The 21,260-nt window shown below is 38.7% G+C and overlaps 1 protein-coding gene across 1 annotated transcript in view; it reads right to left on the minus strand.

Moving 5' to 3' along the window:
- Positions 1-250: 250 nt before the first annotated feature.
- Positions 251-21,260, minus strand: part of KCNB2 (potassium voltage-gated channel subfamily B member 2) — a 195,908-nt gene continuing 174,898 nt past the window's right edge. Inside the window, exon 3 of the mRNA XM_075743897.1 lies at positions 251-2,679. Within this exon, the coding sequence (XP_075600012.1) occupies positions 517-2,679 (2,163 nt within the window). The 3' untranslated portion in view covers positions 251-516. The remainder of the gene's footprint in view (positions 2,680-21,260) is intronic.

Raw genomic sequence — 21,260 nt, forward strand, 5'->3', positions numbered from 1 at the left:
TACCTGTGTCCCAGGAAATGCTTTTTCCATAAATCCTTGTTAACAGTAGCTTTCCCCCCAACCCCAAACTATTTACAAATATATGCATTTTGCAAGCTCAAAGCACCTTGTTTCACATCTTTATGAATGCATGCATTGACATTTCATCCTTTCATGTGCAAATTCTAAAATTCATTGTAACCGAGAAAACAAAAAAAAGTTAAAAGAGTTCAAAATCTGTCTACAATCATAAGTGAAAGGATCGAAAATGTCAGATGTTGCAGAACACTGGCTCCTAACAGAGCTCTCTTTATTTTATTCACTGTTCTTGAGTCATTTTTTTTCCCATTTTTTTTCAGTTTGTTACAAAAAGCAGTCTTTTTTTTTTTTAAATTAAACAGTATTTAAACTAAACAACTCCTCATGCCATGCAAAAATAACATTTTATGCACTTTTTTTGAGGCTTTCCTTGTTTTAGTTCATAGGCATTACTAACTGTGTTTTAAGAAAAGGTATTTTTATTGCTTTTGTAACTAGTCACATGCTAGTTTCACGTGTGGGACAGTAACCAGTTTCTCCTGGACTTGAATGAATTTCTGGGGCAAATAAATGGTTTTCCATTTTGTGACCTTCTTGGTTACTGTCTTTCTTTACCTCACCCACAGCATGGTAAATGTCTTGGGTACAGTTGTGGCTCATGCTTTTGGGTGAAGAGCTGACCTGTGGCTCCTCGGTTAAATGGTTGCCATCACTGTGTTTATCCCCACAGCAATTTGTCTTGATATCCTGTTGCTTTTCATGTTTTATACCATGTAACTCCATAAACTCTTCTTCTTCTCCAGTGTCTATTTCAGTGAAGCTCCTCCTCTCTTTTGAAGGGAAAGTGAAAAGCTTTTGTTTGGGAAAGAGAGGGGAGGATTTTTTAACAGGTCCCTGACAAAGTGCTGATGCATCAGCACCAAGTAAAGGTCGTTCACCTTGGGGTGAATTTTCTTCTAGGAGAATGGTGCTGATGTGCTGAGGGGTGGCCTGCGTGAAGTCTGCTCCTGCCATTACTGGCAGCGGCCTTGCAGTGCTCGGTGGAGTTTGTGGAGCACCACCTCTATTGTCTTTAAAATTAACTTTAAGGGATCTGGATTTTAATGGGTTGCTACCTTTCAGAGAACTTTTGGGGCTTTCCATGGCAGTGTCTAAATGCAAATGACCATGCAAACCAGTTTGGGACCCACTGGCATCACTGATAACAGCTCTGTCAATTGGATTATAGTCAAAGGTGACATCGGTTGGAGAAAACATTCTGTCTTTTGTGAATGGTATAAACTGAGAACTCCTTACTCTTTGGTTGTCTTCCAGGTTAACAGCATCAGCTGGAAATCTCATTTGCAAGTGAGAGCCAGGAAACAGAGAAAGGGGAGACCTCTCCGTTTCCGTGAAGTCGGTCGCACAACTGGCAAAACTGTCAATACTGGATGTGCTTCTCATGTCTGTAATGATGTCCGTAGGTCCAGTTGGCAATGGATCCCTCTGACCTGTAACTTCTTCCATTTCTATTTCTTCTTCATACACAGGTGGCTTTGCTGACTGGTCTTGGTAACCAGCATTAAGATTAGGCTGAGACTGAGTTTTAGTAATTTCATTATACAACATCTCCAGTTTCTGGGCACTGAGGTGCTGTGGGCTGGAGGATGCTGCAGCATTGTTTAATTGCTCGTGGGAGTCTTGTTGACTAACTTCTTGGTATTTGTTCTCATAAGACTTGTTTGAGCTTGTTTCAGACATTGTCCTTCTGGCCCATTTCCATCGGCTTGGGGACAGGTGGTTGTCATCAGGTGTCTCCTTTGGATTGGCTGCTTCTCCAGGCTTACCTGAATCTACTGCTACATCTATCATTTCCATACTGCGAGCAAAGGCATCTTTCAGGTTCATGGAGACAATACTGCCATTTCTTTTAGCTCGCTCAAGCGCTTCTCTCCTCTTAATTGCCTTTTCCTGTCTTTTCTGCTCCTTATAAAACTCTGAGAAATTGTTCACAATAATTGGTATGGGCAGGGCTATGACCAGTACTCCAGCGATACAGCAAAGTCCTCCAACTATTTTACCTAATAACGTCTTAGGATAAATGTCACCGTATCCTACAGTAGTCATAGTGATTGTTGCCCACCAGAATGATGCAGGGATACTGGTAAATTTTGTAGCATCCTCATCCTTTTCAGCAAAGAATACAAGACTGGAAAATATCATTATTCCCATGGCTAAAAATAATATCAACAAGCCCAATTCATTGTAACTCCGCCTGAGCGTAAAACCTAAAGACTGAAGGCCTGTTGAATGTCTGGCAAGCTTAAGAATCCTTAGGATCCTCATAATACGAAATATCTGAACCACACGTCTGACGTTTTGGAACTGCAGGACACTTTTATTGGACTCCGTGAGGAAAATGGTGACATAGTACGGCAAGATAGCCAGTAAGTCAATGACATTTAATGGGCCTTTGAAGAACTTCCATTTATTTGGTGAGGACAGAAAACGCAAAAGATATTCCATGGTAAACCAAGCAATACACACAGCTTCAACGTGTGCTAGCTGAGGGTTGTCATTTGGCTGCCCAAATTCATCTATTTCTTGAAGCTCTGGCAGTGTGTTAAGAGACAAAGCAATAGTGGACAGTACGATGAACAGAATGGACACAATGGCCAAAATCTGTAAAACAAAATAAACAATGTTTTGGTTAGACTGATACAAGTGTATTTGTCAGGGCTTGCTTAAATCCTTTCAAATGTGCATGTGTCAAATAAACTCAGAATGGCGGAAGCTGCTTTGACTGCTGCATCCATTGTTTTGTTTTAATGCTTTGATTTTTGCACAGAGACAAAATGTTAGAATCATCTTAGACACGGTCAAAATCTGATGGTTTTACTGCCTGCAGTAAGCCAATTGATTTCAGAAAGCAAGCCATGACTGGTCTTACCATTTTAAATTACAATGGGAGGTGATATTTATTATTGCAAGTTACCAAGTGAAGGATATAAAGTTCCTGCTAATGTGCAGAACATTATTCATTTTCTGTGTTAAGTGTAATTATGTAAAACTTGACACAGTACAGAGAAGCGATTGGGAAATACTGTATGTAAGCTGTCAATTTAGTACTACAGATTGCACACCTTTCTAGTCATGCATAAATTTATGAGCCAAAAGTCAAAGTTAAGAGAAACAAACACGAAGCATTGTTCGGGAGACTAGTCCTGCCAAATTGTCATGTCTAGACAAATTTCAGGTGCTACAAGAATTGAAGGTACTGGCCCTGAATTAGGTTGAGAGCAAGATGTTAAAAAGTATGCAGTAGTATGAAGGTAAACCCAGTTTCTCATCATGATTAAAATGTGTAAGTAGACAAGTGCTTCCTAACAATAATGTTTCAACTTCTGTCTCCGGAGATAGGTTTTCCGAAATATTTCATTATTCATTTTGATAAAGGTCAGGCACCTCTGTACCTCACAGCCTTCCATTTTGCCTGGAACAGCTGGTCATTCTCATTTACAGAACCAATATTATGAGAAAAGAAATAAATCTATCAGAGAACATAATGGTTTTACTACAAAGTTGAGTTATTTATACTCAAAGGAATATGGGCAGCTTTGAGACAGTGTGCAAAGTGTTAAAGTGATGCAAAAATTATTATAACACCTTACTTGGAAAAATACATTGTTTTGGTTAGAAGTCCTAAGTAAATCCAGGCTTCTATTATAAACACTAAAATTAATTGTTTTCTGTTTTAAAGCTCAATTTAAGCTCATTCATAAAAAACATTTGCTCTCACTTCTCAGGAATGGTACTGTTAAATCTACTTGGCAATGTTTGGTGTACTTCCAAGGACACACTAAGTCTGACAAAATTGCTGTAATACCCAAGAGTGAAATGCAGCTAAGCAGAATGCAGGTGTGATGAGTGTATGGGGAGAGATTAGTCGCAGTGGTGATAACAGCTCCAGAGATGGAAAGACCACCTCATTGAGAAAAATAGCAGTGAGCCCGTTTCAGCCAGGGGTTATTAAGCACAAACTCAGCTCTCTAAGCACAAACTGAAATTGCTCATGGTCTGAGGGTCCATATTTGGCATCATCTTGGACTTATGTGCTATATTTGGCCTTTTTTCAGCTAATAATAGTACAGAACAGGTAGCGCCTTTCATATTTTGAAGTATTCCGAACAGATTTGTATCTCTCCCTACCAGTGCTGCCTCTGCCTTCCCCCCTCCTGCCCCCCTTTATTTATTGGAGGAATAAGATCTATTTATTTCTCCTGCCAAGTGAGTTGTGTTGTGGACCACCTGCCTTCATCCTTCATCCAGCCCATTCAGAAAACATACTCTGTTTAATCTATCCTATTTAGAAAGGTTATACATCCCTTTAAAACAACAGCCAAAGAAGCCAGTCTTAGTAAAGGATGAAGGCAATAACACTGCATACCTAGGCAGGGCTGAATAATGAAATTTGTGAGGTCCTGTTGCTAGGACAGAGGCAGACAAAAGGCAGCACTATTGGAGAGCAATAACTACCTTTCAAACTGTGGAAGTTGACTGTATCAGAAATCACTGTGAAAAAGTTTGAAGCTTAAATAAAGTACACTTGGTCCTCCACTTCACTGAAATTATTGTGAAATAACTAATACGTGCTCGAGTTCTCCAACATACTCAGTAACATAATTGTACTTTCAGAATTCAAAGAACAAATAAACATGGCAGTTTCTGTCAAACTGATTGCTTCCTCATTGGGGCTGGCATCACAATGTAAATAACAGCATAGGAAAAAGCTGTACAATGCAAGGACACAATTACTTGACATACATTATTCTTAGAAAAGAAAATCACGAGAACGTATCTGCCCAATTGTCATCAAACTGGTTTTAATTAGGAAACACTGGTGTTTCAGTCTGTCATAGGGAATTTATTTTATACCTAAACGTTCACCAGCATACAAAAGATCCTAGAAAAGAAGTGAGTGGATGTATAGCACCCTTTACGCTGTGTGACAGTGCTAAAACTCTGCATTTTATAGTCTTGAACACAAAACTCTCCTGTTCAGAGTTACCACCCAGAGCGTTTTATTGACAACAACCATCTATCTCTTTGTTCCAGCCATTCATTCATACGTTGGTAACACGCAAGTCTGAACTCTGCCAGCTATTGTAATAAAATATATGGAATAGCAGGCCTGGAATTTTTAGTGGTTTATACATATCATCTATAAGCACGAGTGAAAAAAATGTACAGCAAAGGAAAGTATTTTGGTTTCTTCTAACAGGAGAATCTCAACCTTTTATTTGTCTGGGACTTTGTTATGTAATTAAAGTTGTGCATCATTCCACACACGGTATGTTTTAATTATTGCAATTGATTAGATTTTACAACTCATTAAGCAAAAAATGGCAGGGGATCATTAGGAAGAACAAGAGCAACTATGAAAAGAGTAAAAAACCCACCACTGACTGAATATTTCCCAGCAAAACTTCCTGTGTTCTAGGCATGTTTCTGGAACTATATTCTGCACCGAAATGCCTGGAAAAAATTGTGTACTCCAGGTAATCAATCTGTGACCTCAGTTTGGCTATATAATTCTTGACATATTAGTTTTAATCTGCATTTCAGAATATAAATAATACTCTCTAACAGATTCTGGCAGTATACATCATTTAGTTATGGTTCTACAAAACCACATAAAAATCCAACTCTTATTAAACTTTAAAAATATTTCCTTATAAATTGCAAAATGTTTCTGAAAGAATGGACATTTAAACTCCTTTCTTATGGGCTGGATATGAGATATTTGAATCTGCTGCTGATGCAATGAATAGTAAAACATTCCTTGAGTTAACAATGCAGTCTTAGTAATCAGTGTTATTGCTATATAAAGCAGAGAAAAAGTATACATTAGGTTCACACTGAAGTATAGCTGCTCAGAGAAAGTTCAGTTGAGCCATATCTAACAGCCAGTGCTGTACATTCGATTAACATAGGTTTCAATCTGTAATCAGGTAGAACTGTATTAGCAATATTGTTTGTTTAGTTTTTATGCCAGGGTGGGATCTAGGGTGGGATCTAGACCATTTAAATAACAGACAGCAATATAGTCTCATTACTTTTCAAATCTCTAGCCTCCATAGGCACTGAAATTTATCAGATTGTTATATATTCTTCTCTTTCTGCATTTAAATGTATGGTATCTTCAAATAAAATGCTCTGGCAGCTCTGGCTTTAGATTGTGATAACGATTTTGCAACTGAATAAACCAAAAAGTTTTGCTCAGTAGGAGCACTGTCTTGTACATCTGCCTAAATCTGTGTGTGTCCTGTTCTGGACACCTGGGACCATCCAAACAAGATGCTCGCTGGAGCAGCAAAGACAACACTACACACTGAGCTGCCTTCCAACTCTAAGCATTATCACATGAGGAATTTCAAGAATAGTCAGGACATCAGTCTGTAGATATTTAGGGGAAGAGGCCATTATACTTTCCATCAGCAATGCAAGGGAGAAGCAGTCTTACGTTTGTACAAAGTGGGTAAGTACAAGGATACTTTACCAGCTAATAACAGCACTTCTCGGTACAGCACCACGGCACTGCCTTCAGCAGCTGCCACTGCTGTTTCTTGCCAGGCACTGCAGAACAGCGTCACGAGACGGCATCTCTGTCCCTGGCCTCTTCATGGCCTCCCTTCATTGTGTCCCTGGGACTTCCCAGTTACAAGCATCACCTCTTGCTTCTGGCCCACGATTCTACACTGTGCTGCTCTGCAGAGAGGACTGTGTTCACATCTGCCTGCTGGCGATTCTGCACTCAAAATGTGTGCCGGTGTGTTACAGCTCACATCATGAACAGTCTGGCAGACGTACAAGTCTGTTATTTTGAATCTGAGGTTTCAACAGGCCACACTGAAAAAGTTCAACAAAGAGGCAAGACATTTTGCTACTGATAACAGGGTATGGCCCTTACCGGCTAATGCTCTTTATTAACGTTATGTCCTTGGCCAGGAGACATGAAAAAGGAGACAAAAAGGGACAAACCCTACTTGGATTTGGTCCAAGTTGGAACACGATGGAGTTATGGCAAGCCTTAAGCATGCCAATTCAAGCCAATCTTAATAGTTCTGCAACACTGAAAATTATGTAAGAATAGATGTATTGTATATGTTTGCAAATACCCCTTGTCTTAAGTCATGGAAAAATTCATTGCCAGTTACTAAAATTAGACCGAAGTACCATTTTAAAATTATTCTAAAACTATTACTGAGAAATAAATAAGACATCAGCCTCCAGTCGGGTCAGGTAGTCTGACCTCAGCCTCTGCTGTGCCATTATTAGAGCTACATCAGTACTTGCAGGGCGAAGACAGAATTTCATGATATAGTGAGAAATCAGTTTATATCATTCTGTCATAAAGTCTCAAAACAGACATCCCTTGTAGTTACCTTCCAGGGCCTGCAAACCATCATTACAAGTGGAAAATTGCCACTACTTATGCACATCTACCCTTTCAGAGTACACCTTTCATCTCTTTTTATGTATCTAGAATAACCTCTGATTGCAGACTCCTGGCACAGGTCTAACAGCTCTGCATAGAATACAGTGTTTAATTTTTGAAAAATAAGATGGAGGAGAGGGGAATAATTTAACAGAATAACATAAATTTAGTTCAGCTTACAGCTTTATCACAGTTGCCCTTTCAGGAACACATCTGATAATGGCTCTGACAGTATGTGTAATCACTGAACAGCTTCTCTCTGCTACTCTTGATCTCCTTCCTTGATGACATTATTTAGAATTCTGACCTTTCTTTTCCACTTTTTCCTACATCATTATTATTAATATTTTTCAGGACTCAATTTGAATGTTCTTCATTGATCTTTCAGGGATATTCATTAAGCCTGACATTAACCTCCACATACGATTGTTAAGCTCTTAGTGTTGTACTTATCTGGTGCCTAAGTGATGCAGAGTCTTTTCTTTTTGTCTCTGCACTGGGATGACTTGTCACCTTAAAAGCTTAGTCTAGAAATGCTCATTTAGCAGGTTTTCACTAAGGAGTTCATGACTAGCTCCACAGATACTCCCTATCATGTCTTTAGGTATGAGAAGTGGCTACTAGTTCATCAGTAGATGAGCAGCCACTGCTCTGTCTTCAATTCAGCTTCACTGACCCAAGTTCCCATTAAGTGAATTCAAGTACTTCTGGATGTTTACTCATGGTTCCATGACGTTCGGTGGTGACTCTACCTAAGCTGTCATTTCTTAAGTGGCATATATTCAGGGATGTGCTGTCCTATCAAGATCACCCAGACTGGGAGCCAACAAGTGCAGTACTGAAGATGAGGGCAGGTAGTCAAAGGGACTGCCTTTGGTTCTGTAACACGTTGTCCTTCAGGTCTGTGTCTGAGGAGGCTTGAGGGAGGTAGTAATTTGCTGCGTACCAATTCCCGTATGCATAGGAGACAAATGATGATATCATGAGCATGGTCATAATGAAGGTAAGTCTAGCGGAAGGGGTAATAACAGGTAGTTAAAGCTGGAATTTTACCAGTAGATGACTCAAACTTCTTCGAGCACAGCTGTATCTAAGCAAGGTATTCTGAAACTGGTTCTGGTAGGTTTACCTGACCTGAGAAACTGCTACTGTCTTGGCACATCCTTCACGTCAGAAGTTCAGCCATAAAGCCTTTCTGTGTACCTGATATCCTTCCTGCATGAGAGCCCTGCGTAAACTCTGTTTTTTCACAAAGCCTTTCCATATCTATACCTCTTCCACTTTGTGCTGACCTTCCCATGCCATAGACTAATATTTGTCTTAGAAGACCTACATTCTCAGAGGGATCAATCTAGTTAGGAAAGGACCTTATATTCTTTGAGTGAAGCCTGGTATACTTCTGGTTTCAATTAACAGAAAAAAAAATACATCTCTCCTGCATTCTGTTACAGGTAAATTACTGGGTTTGTATTTATGCTATTAGGATAACAGTAGTAGAATACATTCCTCCTGCACTCTGTGGTGGGCAAACAGCATTTACTTAATGACTTGATTATTGCTTTAGGGAAGGATGTCCTTGGGGTTGCACCACCTAGAATTTCAGCATCAGGATTTAGTAAAATGTGGGTTTGAGCATTTGATTATGGCTGAATGTGGAGGTGGGCTGGGATGAGGCAATCTTCTGGTGGATAATATGGGAAAATGAGAACCTTGGGAATGTGGGGCATGGACACCCTCCACCAGACCAGGTTGCCCAAGGCACCATCCAACCTGGCCTTGAACACTTCCAGGGATGGGGCATCCACAGCCTCTCTGGGCAACCTATTCCTGTGTCTCACCACCCTCACAGTAAAAAAATTTCTTCCTTATATCTAATCTAAATCTACCCTCCTTCAGCTTAAACCCATTCCCCCTTGTCCTGTCACTACACTCCCTGATAAACAGTCCCTCACCAGCTTTCCTGTAGGCTCCCTTCAGGTACTGGGAGGCTGCTGTAAGGTCTCCCTGGAGCCTTCTCTTCTCCAGGCTGCACAACCCCAACTCTCTCAGCCTGTCTTCACAGGAGAGGTGCTCCAGCCCTCTGATCATCTTCGTGGCCCTCCTCTGGACTCGCTCCAACAGCTCCATGTCTTTCTTGTACTGGGGCCCCCCGAGCTGGATGCAGTACTCCAGGTGGGGCCATCAATGGAGTTGATTCAAGTTCAGCATCAATGGAGACAACCCTGGATACTGTTTATTTAGCACAAAGCTAATGAGCATTACTTTCGGCTTGTTAACAGATTAAAAACCATATCAAGTCAGTTCTAATTTTTTTTTTCTTTTTTTGTTGAACAGCAAAAGGCTATCTTAGCTGGAGACATGAAATCAATTATTTCATGATAAATAACAAACTGCCCACTAAGACTTAATGTAGAAGAAACGGCAGATCCAGAGTCAGTGTAAGTGAATGGGAATATGCTTTAAGTTTTTCACTGGGAATTGGATAAGCCCATGAATTTGTCTGTCATATTATTGATAGAAGCGGAACTAGTACCTGCTTCAAATTATAGTGTAAGTAGTTTAATCAATTAAATCATTTAATGTAATGTAGGTTACAGTGAAAATAAAAAAATATATCTAAAGCTTTTTTTGCTGTACAAGAGTGGGAGAGATTGAACTCCTCATTACAGATAAACACAAAAAACTAACTTCAAGAGTCATGTTAAAGGCTTTATTTATAAAGTAGTTTTGTGCCTGCAGAGCTTTTTGACCTCTCCAAATAGTATTTTTAGATGAGACAATTTACCCATGTGCATAAGAAAAGTCAGCTAAATTTATTCAGAAATGAATGAGATGTCTTTAATAAAGTCTCTGCCTGCCCTCATTCAGAAGTTTTATAAAGGTTTTGATGATCACAGCTGGCATGTTTCTTATGTTTAGGTTGTGTTTTGTACTAGCTGTCTAATTTTCGGGTACCGAATGCTGATTATTATTCCTTAGAATGTACTAGACTCTTCAAAATTTCCAACTAAGTCATGACAAAGAGCTTGCAATTTCCAACTCTTTTGCTTAGCACACCACATGCAAGATCTGTTCCGCGCTCCTTGCACGCACAAAACATTGGCTTCGTTACCAGGAATTTCATTTTCAAAAAAACCAACCCCAAAACAACCCCGCCTCCAAACCCAAACAAGGAGGTTCTCCCCAGCAAGCAGCTGGGCTGACGGTTAGACGCAAAGGGAGCGGGGCCGGGGAGCGGGGCCGGGGAGCGGGGCGGTGGGAGCCGGCGGGGCGGTGGGAGCCGGCGGGGCGGGGGAGCCGGCTGTAGGACCCGGCGGGGCGGTGGGAGCGGGCTGTAGGACCCGGCGGGGCGGGCCGGCCCCGGGAGCTGTCCCCCGCCCCGGTGCTGAATTGCGGCCCCTCGGCAAAGCAGGTGCAGCGGTGCATCCGCATGCACTGTAGAACCCTTTTATTCTATCACCTTAAATACATGAAGGTACGGAAAATATACCATTTATAAAGATAATACTAGTAAAAGAAAGATAATGCTGGCAAAATATTTGTTTCTCACACAAAATACCATTGAAGTAGGCTGGAAAATGTCTCCAGAGGCGACAGATTTCTTTTTACTGCTTGCTATTTAAGTAAGTTATTAAAAGCACCTGGTAAATCATGGTGGAGCTAAAGAAGAAGGAGTGATGAAAACTCAAACCGCAATTGTTTAGGTCTGAGAAGTTCTAGTATAGGCTGTTGAATGGATATGATGGGGAGAATCAACACACCTGATGTACAGATTTAATCTGATGCTACTCATTTGAGATTAACATTCAATTTAGAATGCTGGATGTGAGTGATTTAAAAAATAAATCCTTTGGAAATTAGAAATTCAATTTCTTGGTTATCAGTATTTGCCATTTAATTTTAACGGTATTTGTTTATAGCTGAGACCTCAGATTATTAACCAGGACTGTACACTTGAGTCTAATTTGCTGACACCCATATTAAGATTCTTGTTTACTCTATTCTCATTCTATCATCTTTTTACCCTTGACTGAGACTGTCTTTCAGTAATATAATACAGTGAGTAAGGATGACCTCCCACCTGAAAACTGCTGTAATCTACCAAAGAGATTTGCAACTCAGCCTTACTTGAAATTATGACAGGCACAAAATTCAGACATAATCTTTACTCACACTTTTAAAATAATTTTTGTATCCTGGCTTCATGTCAATTTCTATATATATTTCAGAACTGGAGCTCTATATAAAACATCTACATCAATCTATAGGTTTATATAAAGCTTATGCCAATATTTCCCACACTTGTGGAATCAGAGAAATTGTTAGGGAAATGAATCCAGTCTGTTGTTTCCTCTTTTGCAATACAGTCATGTGTAGTTAAAGGCCTGCATATCTTAACTGTCTTTTTTACTAACTGTAGTGTGACTTTCCTTTCTTTCTCCCTTTTCCCTATAACCATTTTAGACTTCCAATTGAAATATATGCAATATGATACTTTTTCTGATAACTACATAGGCTCACATTTATGACATTTAAAATATTAACTATAGCTTCAACAGAAATATATGAACCCTTCATATCACATCACGTGTTTTAGGATGCTATCAAATTCTAGCTGACATTGATTTATTAGTTATGCTCTTTTCATGCTTCAAAGCCTATGCCCATAACCAAGGGGACTATGGACTTAATATAAATCTAAAAAAAAAAAGAAAAAAAAGGGAAAAAAAAAGAGATCAAGCTGAAGAAAATAGACAGACCTGTTTATCAGCCTTTAGTTTTTTGCATTTCTTGGAGGGAATTAATCCTATCCCATTGGGAGAAATTGTCATCTATACATTTTCCATTCACAGCCCAAAAGACTTCATTCTCTGTGGGGTTTTCAGCTCCTTGAGTTAATTTACTATAAATATATCTAAAAAAAGAATATTGATTTAATATTGATTTTAGTATGTAGTATTTTAATTTTATGCCTATCTTGTTATAAATCATTAAACAATATTCAATTTGCCATAATTCATATTTTTGTCTTTTCAGTATGTTTTATTAAGATGATATTTAATATGCTTTAATTTTTTTACAGTAAGTTTAATTATTTGAACTACACAAGAATCCTACCAAAACATACTGATAGCACAGTCATCAAATAACATGATGATCACTTGATAATCCATTCATAATTTCCCTATGAAAGACGGAACTGCTTCATTGTTCAATCTTCTACTGCTATGTTAAAATATTTTTTCTGTCCATGGTTCACCGCATATTGCTCTTGATTAACTTTTAAATTTTAGAATCTCTTTTCTTAAATAAAACCCTAAAAGGTTAAATATAATGTTAGGGAAAGTTAATTCTGGGGGATGAAAATATGCGCAGCAGCTTAAATAAGATTCTAGTCTTCGTCAAATCAATAAAGAAAGAAAATTGATTTGGTTAGACATAGATGTGTTATAAAAATTTCCCACCAGTTTCAGTACCATGAAGACACGTTACTGAGAAGCAAAGCTGACAACTTGAGAAACCGGAGGAGAAGAAACTAAGCAGTTAGTAAAGTCAAAGTATTCTGTAAATGTAAAGTAAAAGGTAGCATTCATAGGCTATGTCTACACTGCAGACTGAGGTGGAGTGGAGGCCTATTTAGACTAGTTCTAAATAAACCATCAAGGACAGCAAAACCAATGTAGTTGTTGTAGCATGGAAATTGTGATTCTGACATAAAATATTTAAGCAGCTTAAGTATCAACATCACCAGAAATCAGATGGCGAACTCAAGTGAGGGTTGTTTGGAGTAACACTCCAGCAGAAAGCAGTCTGCTGAATAAACTCATGGAACTCAACCTCTGATTTCCCCTACCATGATCCAAGCATCTGGAGAGCTGATTAAATTAGTTGGGGGAGAGTTAGCCTAACACAAATCATTTGGATGATGGATTTTTTTTTTTTTTTTTTTACCTTAATCTCTTTTCTGTTAGAAAGGATGTAGTTCAGGAGGAATGGGTTTTGCCGCTGCTAGCTAAAATGGCACTCCAGAGCATTAGACAGCTCGGTGGAAAACAGGGTACTTACTTAAAGAAAGTCCTAAACTAGACACAGATTCAGAGAGCCTGGGAAGGTGCAATAAATATTCATCCTGCATATTCTGACCCTATCAGATAATGTAAGCAGGTAATATAATCAGATCTTATCGCTATTACTGGTAGTGAATCCGGTGATTATTAACTTCTAATATGTCAACTTCAGCAGCTCCTGGAATTCCAAACATTCAGGAAAAGATGGAGTCAGATTCTTTGAAAGCTGATGCAGAGGATGGCCAGCCTTTATTGGAGTGCTCCTATTTTGACTTCTTTTAACCCATGGGAATACACTACTGGTAGAGCTACCATGACAAGACTGATGGGATGGATCTGGGACCAGAGCTACATATTTCGAGTAGACTTCCTTACCCTCCTTTTCAAGTTTGTCTTTCATGTGGTAAGAATATTTTCTCCAGTGACTTTGAAAGCTATGTTCCTATGAGTTTTACCTCCTGCTGTGGCTACATAGCCAAAATTTGCAAAGGTAGGCATTAGATTGAGAATAATTCTTTGGCCAGGTCAGATGCTGAGCAACAGAGTTCAGATCCAGAATTTGGGTTAGAAACTTTTCCTTATGTTAGATGTCCCTCCAGAATTACTTTTGAAACTTCATCTGTAATACTCCAGTTTCAAGCCTTTATTAAGGTGTGACATATTCTGTAACACATCCACAGAGTACCAATGCTCTTCAAACAAGTATATAAAGGTTCTCACATTGTATTTAGAATGGTCAAGTTGTAATTGAATAAAGATGCACAAAATATATTATCTTTTATTAAAATATTATTAAAAGGTACTGTTCATGCTGCTGGGTGCTCAGACTAACAGCATACTAGATGATAGGAAAATGCCTCTGAGTTATGTGAACCTTCCAATTTAGGGCTGCAATTCAGACTCTGCTTTTAGCACAAATAACTTGGGCAGGTGCTGAATAGGGTGTTCAAGGAACGTCTGTCTCCTCCTAAACTGTGGATTGGCCAGAAGAAAGGCTGAACACTCACAGCTCTACAGACAAGACTGGTTTTATCTGATCACGTGTAAATCTCTATTAGGCTTCAAACACTCATAGTCTACCTGTGTCACAGGGCCTGGTTTTGTTCTCAGGAAATCAAAGGGAAATTTGCCGTTGCCTTTAACCAGAGTGCACAGGTGGAGTTTGCATATTTTGGTAAGCTTTATTGGGAATGTGCTAATCACCAAGGGAAGAAGGATGTCTATGTAAAGAAGAGCAGGTTTTGGACCTCAGCAGTAGAGTGAGGAAGCAAAGGAAGGAAGTCTGACAAGCCTTAGTCTAGCATTCCACAAAAGATGTTTTGATATTTTTCCTATTTCGTATTTTAACCAGTAGATGTCTCTGTTTTATCATGCACTTGTTAACAAGGACACAACATTCCTGTTGTCACAACACATATTTAGTAAAAAACTGTTTGTTTCGCATGGAATGAATATCAGTGAATGTAAAAATGCCGACTTAATGCTCTTGGCATAGCCTGCTGATTTCTGACCAACTTAAGCCCCTGGAAGCTTTACTGAGAGCTCTGGCTGCTAAGCAACTTTGAAAATCATCCTTATGGAAATGTCCTACAGGATTTTAAGAGGGCAAAGGAGGAACTGGTGAGATTCTATGGACATTCATCTAAAAATGTAATAAATTTAGTACAGCTTGCTTTATCACATGAGAAGACTCTCGGAAGCAGCTTACAGAACTGTATGGAGTATTCGAGTTCTACACAATGCCTCAGGAAATTCCAAGTTGTGATAGATGAATTATCTTCTCTGCTTCATGAATGTGTAAAATAATATTATTTCTGTATCTATTGCTATCAAGAGTAATAACGCAGATGATCTGCAATATTCACACCTAACTGAAAATAGCAATATGTGATGCAATTCTAGTCAGACATTTGTATTTTCCTCATCATCTGAGAAACATATAGGAGATATATATATATAGTTATTCCAAAATCTTTACAGAAGAGATCAGCAGGTTTTAAATTATATTCAAATTCTATTATTTAAAATATATATAAAATGAAGATATATAATTTCAGAAATTGTAACTTCTTGAACTTTAGTAATTGTCTAAGAACATGATAGGTTTCCATTAATTGTTTCCTGGCTTTACCCTTGTTGTCCTATGGCAGTAGTCCATACATTTAATACCTGGACCTAGTTTTTTGGCTCTGTTTCCCTGGGTATCTTTATATTTGAGATCCTGGATTAGCTCATCAGAGAGAAAAAACTCCAGACTGGATCTGCATTGAGCCCTGAACTGCATCACAGCTTTTTGTTTGTGGGTTGCTCCATCCTCACCAGGTGCTCCCTTGGTAGAAATCCCTACAGAAACTGTTAGGATTTGTGGTTGTGCCTCATACTAATTAAATTGCATAAGCATATTATGTTAGAGAAGAAAAATGTTGCCTTGTTTATATGATAGCTGTGCCCACATGAACCAAAGCAGTACGTTGGGGCAGGTTTTTTTGCCACTGAGACCCAAATCTATGTTGGAAACAGAACTTCTCCAGCTGGGGGGAGCACTGCATCAAGGACAAAGATGGGTTACAGAGTTCCCCTGCACGTTCACACTTCCACACACTGAGGCTGTTTCTCCTACTGTTAAGCGGAGCCATAGGTGAGCTACTTTTTATTCCACGTGTATGCTCCAAATGCACTGTGATGAGAGGCGCAGATGGCCAGTCTCTTAAGAGTATTAGTCCTGTGTCACTGGTTCCACCTCCTCAGTGGGTGGCCATTTCTAGGAGCCAAGCAGAACATGAAGTAGTAGAAGGAAATACCAGGCCTTACCCTGAAATGACTTGTTATTAGGCACAGCTGTTCCCCTAATGTACGGACAATGAGGACCTGATTGTAGAAGGGGAAATCAGTGTTGAATAGTTGCAAAAGAAGGACCAAATTGTCTGTCGAATCTTTCTGATTGTCAAACTGATGGCCAGGCCACAGAAACCCCAGAGGTTTCCATGACTGCAGCTATACAGCAGAGTTTCTACAGCTCAATCAAGCTTAAGATGAGAAATAAACCTGAAAATAAATTTGTAGGGTATGAACAGCTATAATGCAGCTATTTGCAGAAAAGTTATGGACAATAAAATTCATCTTCAAAGAATCCTGGAACAAATACATTATACTCTGGCTATGCCTCAGGAAGTATCTTTTGTAGCTGACAATTTCATAATACATATATTTTTTTCTTTTAACTGCCAGCATCTGGCTATTTACGATAAAGACTTGGAATGGAGGCTTTGGGGTATTTACAACTGCTTCTATCTACGCACTGATTACACTGATTACATCTACTTCTACTTCCTGAAAGCCACATAAAAAAAAAACCCAACACCAGAAAACCAAAAATTTGCTCTAAGGGCAGTGTGATTCCTTATTTTGCACAATCTTTATGATAAGGGATAGCACTGTGTGAGAAAGTCATAAAGACAGAAATTTGTGTCATTGTTCAGTCAGAAGTGCTAATTAAAACAAAGTAAATATTTTTGAAAAATCTTTCACTGTGGAATATATATGACAAAACCATGTGACTTCTAGTAGTTTACAGAGAATCATGGCTGTACTCAAAGAGGACAGTATAATTCAGGCACCAGTCAGTTACACCTGGAATACACTGGAACCACTGTGTATAAAGAATATATGTAATATTACCATATACTCTTATGTATAGTTTCTCTGAGATGCAAACATACAGCTATGTTCTTTCAAAAGGATTATTTATTGTTGATCTTGCAGATTATAGTTGTTTCTGCTTTATTCAGGGTCCTTCATGCCAAATTATTTTTCTGTAAATAATCTAATGAATGAGAAACACATTTTTATGGGAAAATACCTGCTTTACTATACCTATAAGCTAACTGACATTGAGGTATTTCACTGCTATTAATAGAAACACGGCAACGACACCATGGTTGTCATCTGGATTTTTTTGCAAAATGATTTATTTTAGTAGTCATGGAAGTGCATGGTCCTATAATTGTCCCATGCCCCTTAGAAGGCTAAGAAGTGGGAGGGAGGTGATTTGTTGTCTTCAGTACAATACGTTTGACACTATGACAGAAAAGTTAATGTTAGTCTGAAAGCAAATAAGTGGCAATACTGCTATTGCTGTCATACAAGATGCAGAAATGCATGTGATGTGGAGATTAAGGAGTCAAAGCACTGGAATATTTGAGGAGCTTCTCAAAATTTGGGATCTTGAGTCGTGAACTAAATTTTTCAGCATCTAAGAAAACACTCCTTATCTTTGAGCTCCTGTTTACATTTGTTTATATATGTTTATATAAATTTTTACATAAATTGTGCCTGACAAATATGGTGGCCTTCCGTAATAGGGTTACAGCGTTGGTGGAAAAAGGAAGAGCAACTGACGTCATCTACCTGGACTTGTGCAAAGCATTTGACACTGTCCCGCATGACATCCTTGCCTGGTCTAGTGGAGGGTGTCCCTGCCCACGGCAGAGTGGTTGGAACTAGATGATCTTTAAGGCCCCTTCCAACTCAAACCATTCTATGATTATATGATTATAATTTACCTCTAACAGAACCCATAACATCTCATCCTCTGTCTTAATGATAATATTTCAAAAGGAATCTAGCTTGACATGAGGCTGGGATTATTTAGAAATGTGGGACCATCAGCCCTAACATCACCATTTCTGGATACATTTATGCTGAAGTGATTAGCTCCCTGCTTCATTTCCAAATTCTGGTTCACTTCCAGGCTCTTTCCAGAGGCAAGTAATCACCTCCCTCTGAGATGAGACTGATATTCTTCATAATATACTCCAGGAGAGCAATATGGACAAAACACTGACATTTAAATGCAGGAACAAGGATGTTTAGAACAGGTTTGCCCATGACCTCCACCTCTGTACAGGTCCCTTTTGCTGTAGGTGCCCCTACTGACACTTCCAAAACAGGAGGGACTGTTGAGTGACCTGTGTATGTGCTTGGGCTGAGCCAGGACAGACATTTTCATCACTGTCACAAACACGCTTTCAAATGTACATATTGTAGCTACAATCTGACACCGAATGTGATTTATGAGAGAAAGCACTCATATAGCAACTGTGTGATGTTCCTGTGCATAGTTAATGCCTCTGTTGGGGGAAGCATGCTATATGTAACTCAACAAGATAAAAAGCAATTTCTATGGATTTTTATCAGCAGGAGGCTTGTTTCAGAGCAGCATGATTTGGGTAAGAAATTCCCCTAAAGGCATGTGAAATCGTAAAAGAGGAATACAGTTTCCAAATCTCTCTCAGTGGAAATCAGAGATCCAAACAGTAAAATGGTGCCAGTAAAGAAAGTGAGTAACAGATGCACTTTCATTGTCTGATCCTTCCACTTATAGTTAGTCTTTCAATATGATGAACATCATTGCTAACATGAAAATGTCGAAATAAAATTGCATTGAAAGTGTTAAACATCAGCAATGTTAGTAGGGTCACTAGCTGCACACCAAATCTGGAACCTGGGATGAAAGGGATTAGATTTTTTCTTTCTTTACATCAAAGGAAAACATGTCTCCTCTGAAATACCCTGTCAAACAGAAAAAGCTGCAGTCCCTCTACATTACAAAACATTGTTCTTTTATTAAAATTCATTTAGTTTCTACCTCTGTAGCTGGAAAGAAAAGCAACATTTATTTTGGAGTTCCCAACTGCTTTTGAATTTGACAAATGACTTAAATTATTTGCTTATCAGATTTAGTTTAGGAATGAATTGTGTATTTTTTCCAGAGCGTGTTACAATTGCTAAAGAGTTTCATCAATTTTCCATTAATGTGTAAGTCATTCTTAGTGATAATTACTAAAGCAGAGGCATCATATTAACCTCTTGGTACCAGAAGTTGGGATTAGCATATTAGCACTTAAGCAACGTAAGCCTTGGCCCATTGGTGACAAGAGATTAAACTGCAGCATGCTGTGCCTGCTGTGAATGAATTTAATGTATTTTCTGGCCTAATATATTTTCTGCAGTGCACAAATCCTTATCCAGATCCACAGGACTCAGCTGGAATATCCTCACTAACTTCATGAGCCAAAGTCCTGTGTAGAACAGGTGTCAGGGATCAAAATCCTACCTCAATTTGACGTATCTTAAACTAGTTCAAAAGAGTAAGCCTTTAGCTGTTTCTTAAGTTTTCTCTTTCTGCACTCTGTACAGTAATTACTGAGGTTTTTTTGCAGGAGGTGGTAAATTTCAAGTTATCTAGATGCACTGAAGCATAGAAGTTAGAGGTAGACCTATTAAGTTATGTGGAATACTGCTGTAATGATGTCACATAAATGAATGTGCCTTTTGCTGGCTGACAATGCTGGAATTGACCAAATAGCTAAAACAAGAAAATATTTGTGTGGCTGTAATATTACCAGCAGAGTATATACTTTTCTGATCAGTAATTTATACATCAAGGTATGCTTCAAAATCTAATCACCACAGTAATCCTAGCTGTAAGAACCTCATTGCTTTAAACTAAAATCTTCCCAAAAAAATCCTTTAAAAATTGACTTGGTAGAATGATGATAGCAGCAGTACAATTTTAAATTCAGTGACTGAATGATTTTTTTTCAGTGAGATATCTAGTTAAACAGTTATTAGTTTTTTTTTCAAATAATATTTAGACATTGCAAGTTAGAAAAGAAGCAGCAAATGTACAAGCACAGATACCTTATATAAAATGCCAACTAAACACGTCAGAAGTTTCATGGGAATAAATTTATGAAAGGAATTTGTGGTTCTGCATTACTATTGCCTTAAGCTCTGATGACCTGTAAGTTCTCAAAACTTACAGTTAGATACTGAAATTGAAAACCAGGTGGCCTTTCTAGATATGAGCTGTTTAATTTTCAAGAGAATCAAATGCACAGAGCTCCTGGGGAAGGCTGTGGAATATCATGTCTACGGTCTCACTTTTCCTATAGCTATAAATTTCCTATTGTATAAAACTTCTACATAAAAACTACTGTAGGGTAGCTGTCAACTTTACATTGGTCTTATGAGGACCAATTAATTATGTTTGGCATTCGATAAACTTTCAAAGATCAGTTCCCATTTAAATCACAGCATCTTGCTGGCTCTCTTTCTTAGGCAGGAACGAAAGACGGGGTTATTGCCGTTGTTCTTCTTCATCTTCTGCCACGCAGGCACGCGGGGGTGTGCTGGCCACTGGCTAAGGACCTGCATGGATATTCTTGCTATCAATTTTTAAATGCTTCTGGAAATGGTATCACACTGGACCAACTGTTAGCATTAACCACAATGCTACCTCTCCAAAGTACTGGTTTGTATGACGTGATTTTGTGGCACTGGATAGCTTGTTTTCTTTGTAATTCATTATTTACTACTATTTATTACTACTTACTATTGCATTGCTAGAAGAATGCAGTTCACTTTGAAGTGAGCCCTTTACAGACAATTGGCAGACTCTGGTCTGGATCTAGATTAAACTTGACACTGAATGAACACAATGAAATGGAATGATAGGAAGATGGGGATGTTATCTTTATTGGTCAAAGCTTAGTACCACATATTATCTACTTTATATGTTTTTTATATGAGGCCTTTAGAGGGAATGAGGGCCTTTATGAATTCTGGGCACTGTGTAGCAGTTAGTGCTCTTTGCATGGTTAAAAATACAATTGATTCTTTTCAATAATCATTAC

Source organism: Balearica regulorum, chromosome 2 (genome assembly GCF_011004875.1).
Source record: "Balearica regulorum gibbericeps isolate bBalReg1 chromosome 2, bBalReg1.pri, whole genome shotgun sequence".
Classification (NCBI taxonomy): domain Eukaryota; kingdom Metazoa; phylum Chordata; class Aves; order Gruiformes; family Gruidae; genus Balearica; species Balearica regulorum.